Source organism: Gambusia affinis, linkage group LG15 (genome assembly GCF_019740435.1).
Source record: "Gambusia affinis linkage group LG15, SWU_Gaff_1.0, whole genome shotgun sequence".
NCBI lineage: Eukaryota > Metazoa > Chordata > Actinopteri > Cyprinodontiformes > Poeciliidae > Gambusia > Gambusia affinis.
The window spans coordinates 2,314,647-2,323,901 of record NC_057882.1 but is presented as its reverse complement, the minus strand read 5'-3'; the positions used below and the strand labels follow the sequence as shown (position 1 = coordinate 2,323,901).

The window sequence follows — 9,255 nt, the reverse complement described above, 5'->3', positions numbered from 1 at the left end:
GTTTGCCTTGGTTTACAGAACTGGACATTCCTGAGTGAAAGCATTTGGCAACTTGTTCGTTCCAACTCTTTAAAAAAAGCACTGGTGGGGACACACCATGTACTTTGACAACGCTTCCTTAGGGATGTTTTTTTTTCTTTTTTTACATCACAGATGGAGTCCCTGTTTTTTGACTTTCCACTTCTCTTCATATTCAAAAAGAGCTGAAAGTCAAATGAGCTTGAAATATGAATAATTCTGACAAGCGAGCAGCTTGTGATGCTGGCTGCCTGGAAATAAGCCGGACGTGAAGCCTGTGGATTTTAAGATTGGATGAATAATGAATGGCAAAACAGGCGAGTGAGGCAAGTACTGAAGCTATCCTCCACTGAAGCTGTGCAAGAAAGTGAATAAAGGGGCAAAACAGAAAATCTCACAATTGACTTGACTCATTTGAAGAATCAGAGTGGAACGTAAGGGCCTCTTTGGCAATTTCTCCCAACCTGGAGCCACTAATTTAAGGCACTTAAGTATGGTCTAGGTAAGGCTTGCATAATGGAGGAAATTACAGCCTCTAACATGCTGTTTGCAGTTCCAGAACATCAAACTGCTCTGAGTATAAAGAACAAACCTGGAGAGCTTAATAGAGGCAATTTCCTGTTCCAATTTAGATGCTTCTTGAAGTAAACTTTCTGAACTTAAACTTCACTCAAAGGTTTTAAACTTCAACCATTGAAATCATGTTTTATTTCTGTTTCCTTGGAGATGAAATAGAGTCACTCAGTTTTAAAAGCGGAGCTGTTTTCAAACATTCAATATGCATTCAACACAAATGTTTTAGGAAGAACTCTAGAACTTTCACCTGATTTTATTTTGTATGAGCTCTATAAGAGCATTCAACAAAGATTTGACCTAAACCGTTCAGCTGACTCACCTCCAACTGTTTAATTATCACATTGGATTAAACTGTGGAACCTGTTTGTTGCTTAAAAGGGCAAAATTCACAACTGCATTTCTAATATGAAACTAATATTTTTCCCAACAGTAAAAGAAAGCATTAGTAAACCCCCAAGGCTGCAGTTTCTGATGGTCACACTAACTTGTTTTCAATGTAGTAACAATGTTAGTTCAGCAGCTTAACCTCAGGATTTGCTGAAAACAACAACTGAATAAAATATATCAGTTTGGGACAAATCTCGGTTGGAGCTCCATTGTATTTTTTCTAAAGGAAAGTAATTTCAAAAGTTCCTGCTGGAATTACCACTTTCCTCAGATTTAATTACAGGTCATTGTTTATAGCAGCAGTATGAACCACTGATCCATGGAGCTATTCTTGGAAACAGTGCAGCTTTCTGCTCTCTCCTAACTTCCACAGTCTGCTGTGAAACCTGGCTGCACATTACCACCTCAATATAACATGAACAGAATGTATTAGTGTTTGCAACATGCAGTAGTGAGTTATGAAAGGAAAAACCTCTTGAAGGTGCTGTAATAAACAACTAATCATAAGAAAGAAAGAAAAAAACAATCTGTTTTTCATTCACTAGTCAAGTAGATGAGCTATAAGGACAACATTGTGGTTGAGATCAGGGCCACAAACAGAAGAGCCATTAATACAAACAGGCTGAACAGCAGATTCCATCATCTGCATGGAGGCCTGCAGACCTCATCGAAGCATTCTTCTCTCATTGTCTCATGTGACTCATCATCATCTCCCCTTGTCTTGTTTCTTCCAGTTGATTGCAAACGAAATCAAATTAGCAGCAGTCTTATTCTAACCTAATTTTATAACCAATTTAATTTGAAGAGGCCCAAATTTGCAGCATGCAGGCTTCATTCGTTTTTACAAGCATCCTTAATCAGTCACACGCCCTCAGCAAGGCAGGGGAAGATTTTTCTCTCCCACAACTTTCCCCTGACTTGCACGCTCCGCGCCAGTCCTTTTTAGCCCAATCGATTCATTCGGTTTACCTCAATGACACTGAAGCCCGTCGGAAATATTCCTCCCCTAAAATCTTCCTTCCCCTTCCCTCTAAACGCCTGCTCAGGCTCGCTATGATGAATGATCGCCCGCACCAATCAATTCTGTTTAGATATGCTCACTTCTGGAGAGGACAAAAAAAAAAAAAAGCAGAAAACGGAGACAGATGGATTTTTAGAGTTATTCAACACAGAGGCCCAAGGTTATTGTTATTTGGGATGCCGGCCAACCTGATATTTTCACAGGTAGGGCAAACTGAGTAACTGTATTACTGGAGATTAACCTCTGGGAAAAATACCACTAGACACAGAAAAGGCCCAGCGCAAGCAGAGCTCGATAAAGCGCCTGCAACCTTATTCGCTACTATTTATTTAGTCTCCCTGTACAACAAAAGTAATCTCAGAGCACTTTACAGGGGAGGTGAGTTCAATACAGCATCAAATAAATACAGTTTATGTCAATCTAATTAGAATTCTGCTATATTTAATTACAAAGGCAGATTAAACATTTTTTTCCTTGCATTACCACTTTGTTTTTGGCCCACTATAAACATTTGATTATTCTTGACGGTTGTTAGAAATAAAGTCCATCTGTTTTTGTTCCTTAGTTGTTTATTCAATCAAAATAATAAGAAATTAAGTTTTCTTAAAAGTGGGTTAAATGTGACAAATAGCAGAGATGGAATTCTCCACAACAGACTTAGATAAATAACATCTTACTGCAAACACCAGAAGTAAAGTCTGGTCACTCCCTTTTTGTTCATAGTTTCTCTGTTGCATCTCCAGTTCAGTCTATTTTTAATTAAATATCTCTATACCCTTGATTTTCTTTGTGAATTGTCCCTTGTATGAACGTCTGAATGGTTTTCCTGTTTTTCTGTTGGTGTTGGATCCAAGTGCAGACAAGATAGTGTTAACCTTATGTTGTTAATGAGTTTACTGAAGAAAAAGACTTAAGCTGGGGACAAACTACAATTTTTGCTCCACCATTTCAGACCATATTCCTAATCAGGGAAAGTTTGTGTCAGTTTGGAGCAGCCGTGGTCTGTCAGCACAAAGACCTGTTGGTGTGAGAAGAGGTGAAAACTGGAATTTTGAAGGAAACAGGACCAGCCAACCTCAGTCGCAGTCAAACAATTTAAACGTCAAACGAGGTAAAAGCACAAAAATCTAAATTCCAATACATACTCAAGAGGGTAAAAAATAAAACAAACATTCATAGGTTCAAATAAAATGTTCCACTGAGCTCTCTGAATTTTTTTCTTTTTGTCAAAGTTGATAATATGTGCTCTGCAAACAGGTTTATTTTCAAATCAAATTCATACATGATCATGCCTCTTGTGTGGTTTGCAGCAAATATTGGTGAAACTGAACATGTTGTCATGTAGATCTTTTCAACCCAAACATAACAGGGTTACTGCAGCTTTCTCAAACTCAAGTTTAAGATTTTTCATACAGTTTCAAAACCAGTATGACATTTAAGACCTGTAATGAATGAATGAATTTGCACTTACCCATGTTGAATGTAAAAAGTCTGGCTAGCTGTGGTGGGTATGTTAGCATCTAGTTACTAGTAGCCTCAAACACCTGGAGTCACAAAACGTGGTAAAGATGTCTGCAGGTGACTCAAACTTTAGCCTGACCGAAAAGAAAAAGAAAAACTACACAGAATAATTCAAGATTAAATTGTTCTGCCATGAACAAATTTAACACCCATGATAAATGGATTTATTGCAACATAATTTAAAAAAATAATAATAATTTAAGATTTTTTTAAGGCCTTAGTTTTTGGTGCATGAATTTAATGTTTCGTAAGAATGCTCAAACATCCAACATAATTCTGTCAATTTTACCAAAGGCCAGTGGTTAACAACAAAGTGCTGCATGCATACTGGACTAAAGCCATGTCTCTGTAGAGTTTTAAGTAAATATGTCCACTCAAGCTTGTCAAATGCTTTTTTTAGAATCCAGTGACAATAAAATCACCGGATGTTGCAGAGATGTGGTTCCATTAATTATTTCAAATCATCTTCTCATGTAATTTGCAGCATGGCGACCTTTTACAAACCCTTCTTGGTTAAAATTAACCAATAAAGGAGCCACTTTTTCTAACAGCATAGCTAGTATTTTAGCAAATATTATATAACCTGTATTCAGCATACAAAGGGGCCTACGTTACCTATTTGTTAGTGTCAGTTTTCAAGGGATGACATTCTGCAAGGTTTAGTCATTTCAGATCAATCAGATGATGGTTGAGTAGCAAAACCTCAGCAGAACTTTCACCCACTGAGGATATTTGGACCATTTCAGCGAGCTGTGTTGGAGCCGAGACACATCTACACCAACCCTTGAGGATGGGAGCTAAACACCCAGGACCCAATCCTTCCGTCTGTGATTTACTGTGAAAGTTGTATCGTGTCCCGAGCTGTACAGAGCAACTGAAGCTCTGGCACAGGAGACTTGAGAAAACAACTGACTGGAAACTGCAAAGCAACTGGAGCACAGACAAGCTAACATGGAGGATACTTGACAGTGAAAAATAGGAGAATCTGGCGAGGAAACTGACAAGCTTATCACTACTTGGAGAATTGATGAGTGGCATGAGAACCAGGTGTGACTAATAAGGAGAAAAATAGAACCAGACCAGGGACACTGTGGGAAGGTGACTAATAAGCACAAAAGAAGCTGAACAAATACACAAAATCATCAACTTAGGAAAACGACTAACATCAGTCCACTAATAAATACAAAGGAATATGAAAATCCTCCTCTAAACTTACCTTGCCTTACCTGAAGGGAGTCAAACCCCATAAATATTCTGCTTTGGTTTTTTCTTTCACCTTTTCCTCACAAAACATGTTTTTAATTATCAAATAGTATGAGGCCAACGTTCATTTTTACTTAATGGACAAAATCCCTCTGATTGTGTTAATTAGGTCTTGCAAATGTGCAAACATTAAAATGTTTTTAAGCCCCAGGCAAAAAATTTGTTTTTCTCACTATTTTTTGAACCTTCCAACTTTATTGCATGTAAAGTTGAAAGTTAAAAACCTGCATGACATTTCAGGTCATTTCCTAATTTTGTATTTTCTATCAAATTTAAAATTTATTGCTTCATGAAATGTTTTACTGGTAAATGCATCTCTCATTTTGTAATGTTTCAATATTTAATACCGAAGAATTCACCCAGGACTTGAACAGTAGTTGATACTTTCACCGACTACTAAACTGAAATGTGACTCAAAAACGTGTCAGGGTGTTAGAGCGCCGCAGCTCACATGAAATTGTGATATCCAACAGCGCCATCATGTGGCTTCTTTATACTACTGCACATCCGATCAGACCTTATTACTATTAATTATTATAGTTTCAAGATATTTAGCATTATTATTACTATGAAGACAAGTGAATAACTCATAAAATTCATGCAAAGCATCAACATTTTTAGTGTTGACCCTTATCCCTCACTCAGGATATCAACTCCTGGACCAAATCCTGATTTCTGACCGATCTTCAGCCGTTATGATCTATATTCCGAGTTATTTGGCTTCTATTTCTGCACCTGACTTTGGAGAATTGATCAGATTATCAGTGGGTTTTAGATTGGAAGAGTTTTCTGACCAAAAGTCTAGTAAAGTTTTAATCTTTGAGTCACTTTCTTATCACTCCAGCCTTGTGACACGCTGCTCTAAAATGCAAGAAGCTTATTGATAGGTCATCAATAAGCTGTTGCTAGATTTTTTAAAATATCTGCTTTTGCAGGACATCTTTGTTACTTTGCTGCCATTATTTCACCCAGATTAACACTGTCAATATTGACCAAGCTCAGCTGTTTGTGTTAATATACATTGGACATTTTAATGCCTTGTTTGCAGCAGCTAAACTTCTAAGCTTTAATAAAACTCCTCTTTCATCTACTCACCAGATGGAAACGGTGATGATTCAAATTGATAACAGCTGCATGATTCTCCTTCCATGTAATCACAGCTAACAAAATAATAAGAATTTTAAGTGTATCTTCCTCACTTCTACAGTAATCAGTCTGCTAATTAGACTGATTTCAGCTTTTTTCACGCCTTCAGCTCTTCTCCATCAATGTGAAGTAGAAAGAGGAAAAAGCAAACCAGTTTCAGAATGACCTTTTTCAGTAAATTCCCAGATTGATCACATTGCTTTGTTTAATTTTTACATCCTTCAGAGACACAGAGAAGAAGAGAGAGGATCAAGTTTTATCTACATTATCACATTTATACATTTTACAAATCTTTGTTTTCGACTTCTGTTGAGACAAACATGCTGGGTTAGCATCCAAATGAGTAACTAATTTGCCTTTCACACCTCCCTATGTCCATACAAAACAACTTCGTCAGAAAATCAAAGTCTTCTTCTCTATATCATCAGATAATTTAATTAATTTAATTTGCAGACCAAATATGACATTTTCCATGGTAAATATTCCGTCTTACTGTGTAAGAATCTTCCTTTTACATTTAAATGTTTGCTACTTTATTTAAAATCCTCATTTCAAGCTTTGCAGTTAAATATTTTTCAGGCAAACAATACATGTGTAATATCAGTGAAGTCCAACAAAACCAATTACCTGTGAGTGATGTGACAACAATGGAGGTGGATAAATCATTTTACCAGGCAATATTTTCTCAGTGAAGGCTGACCAGCCTGTCAAATGGAACATAGAAGGAAACAAAGACATAAAGGAACTTTGAATGAGTGAAATGATCTAAAATTGCAGAAACATAAAATAAAAATCTAATCTAAAGTTAGTTTTAGCTTATGTTTGAGAACTTGAGCTGCAGGAATAAGAATGAGATGAAAATAAATCGTAAATTGCTACATTCAAGATGAAAGGCAATCTTCAAGGACAAAAACCTAATTTATCTGGCTGTAAAAATGTTCTTTGCTGGAATTCCCACTGAGTTTATGCGCTGCTCTCTTCATCCTCAATGTCAACCTTTACTTTATGCAGAGACACATTCAAGTCTTCACCGATCCCATCATTCCTTTGTCTTTCACTTGACAGCATTGCCTTTTCCTCTTCAATTTGGTCAGTGCACGGCGGGCTGAAGGCCTGCCTGCTCCTCTTTCCAGGATCACTCTCTGGGTTCATGTTCTCCTCTGAAAACGATCTGCAGTTCAGAATGAGCGGCGGAAGAGGAATGCTGTGTGCCAACTCCTCGATGTGACGGGCGAACTCCATGGTCTTAAACTGCGTGACCTTGGCGAACTCCACCGTCTTCGCCGAGGTGACTATGGGAATGCTTTTGGCAATGTCAAATGCCTTCTGCAGCTTCTCGGTGCCCTCAGAGCGGAAGAACTCGTTGATGGTCTTCTCTGTCTCTTTGAGGTGGCTGCTGACCATGCACAAGCGCGCCACGTTGAGAACCATCGTGATGGCGAAAGCCACCAAACACACAATGACAAAGTACAGCCCCAGGCCACTGTTGGTGTACGCCACACGCAGAATGACCGTATAGTTTCTGGTGAGGCCGATGCCTGTTGAGGCTACGCAGGTGTAGCGCCCACGGTCCTCAAAGGACACCGAACTGATGTTTAGGGCACCCCTCTCCTGGATCTGCCACTTCCCGCCTAAAATTAGAAAAGACAAGTAAACACCTGCAATGTGTTCAGAGCTTTTACATATTTTGCCATCTCAAATTTAAGACTTTTTAAGACCGTTATTAATGGAATTTAAGAGCTGTATTTCCACATGAATATACAAACTTCGTCTGGAGAGCTTTGGTACCTGGCACCGGCAACCTGAAAGTTCTGTTAGTTGCAAGGTGGAGCCTCCATAAATGTGACTTTTTTTTTTTGTACGTCTGAACGCAAAGATGATCATTTGGATTGAGATGTGCGGGAATATGGAAACCAACTCAACAAGTGAATCCCATTGTTGTGCTCCACATAAACATGAACAAATCTTCCCTTTTTGAAGGGGATGCTCCTTTGTCTTTCTCATTTTGGAGTGGCTAAAAGAAATGAGTCTTTGGATTGTGCTATGAGAATATGAGAGGGAATTGAGAAGTCATGAACTGATAATTAGATGTTTCTTGACAACTTAAAAGGTAAATTATCAAATAAAAACTGCTAATAATAAAATCCTGTTACCTTCTTCTTCTCCAAGAAGAAGTCCTTTAGAGTTGTACCACCGCACGTCCTCTTGAACTTCAGTCACGTTACACTCGATGAGCGTGCTGGACCCTTCCTTGCCAAGATGTACCTGCTAGAGGCGACTGGGGCCAGCTCAGTGATGGACCCTGCTTCGAGTCATTGTGAGCTCCATCTGCTGTCCAGCAGCCAAGCAGCAGGAGGAACGTGTGTGACAGGCAGTGCTTCTTAGATAACATGTTGAGTGGAGTTTCAGGCTGACATCACAGCTAGACCAGAAAATCCTGTAAAACAGGTAGAGTTGGTGGCTATGACACAACAGAACTGACCCATTTTTCTTTTTTTAATTTGTCAGTATCTTTTTTTGTACATTAAATTTTAATATTACAAACTCTTGGTATCGCAGCACTAATGTTGAATTTAAACTAAAATCAAATATGCACTTTTTTAGTCTTTACAGGATGACTGAGATGTACCTGATTCCTTTTTCCTTATGCTCTAAGAATAAAGAATATTCTTAGATTACAGACAACTGTAATCTAACCTATAGATTACAGTACATAATATTATGATTCATACAGGGATTACTGACATTCCTATTTCAGTTAATCTAACTTGAATGGTATACTACATATTTTTATAAAAAGAGATTTACATTTTGAGCAGTGTTTCTAATTCAAGTATAATGGCATTAATTATTATATTGTCTCTAGTAAGATATTGGTTTTCTATTACACTTACACTAATTAATTGTAACTAAATGATATTAAACTGACCCTTTATTAAACAATTAGCACATTGAATACCTCAGAAAAGTTAGATGGCAATATGTCAGAATATTAAATATTAATGTTAAAGCTTTTTAAACGCATATACAAATGTATTTATATTTGAATACATCTTGTTTTTAACAGTTCATGAAACAGACGACCCGTGGAAAATAAAAGTCACTATACCTCAGATAAGATCAACTCTGATTCTACTCAGACAATGAAGGAATTTCAAACAACCAGGTGCCATGTAACCTACTCACCTGCTGCTAAGTGACAACACACTGAGTCTTCAACAGATTTAAGCTTATTTTAGACCAAAAGACAGAAACTTAATTCATAGATATATTCCCTCCAGTGCTGAAATCGAGCACATACTTTACACTCCAACAACTTCCTG

At 37.7% G+C, this 9,255-nt stretch overlaps 1 protein-coding gene across 1 annotated transcript; it reads right to left on the bottom strand.

Annotated features, from left to right (window-relative positions):
• Nucleotides 1-6,579: 6,579 nt before the first annotated feature.
• LOC122845279 (microfibrillar-associated protein 3-like) lies at nucleotides 6,580-8,248 on the bottom strand. The gene is made up of 3 exons (XM_044141486.1): nucleotides 8,234-8,248; nucleotides 8,086-8,182; nucleotides 6,580-7,563 (listed from the first exon to the last, which is right to left on the bottom strand). Exons 1-3 carry the CDS (start codon nucleotides 8,246-8,248, stop codon nucleotides 6,896-6,898), a joined length of 780 nt encoding a protein of 259 aa, XP_043997421.1. The 3' UTR covers nucleotides 6,580-6,895.
• Between the last annotated feature and the right edge of the window lie 1,007 nt (nucleotides 8,249-9,255).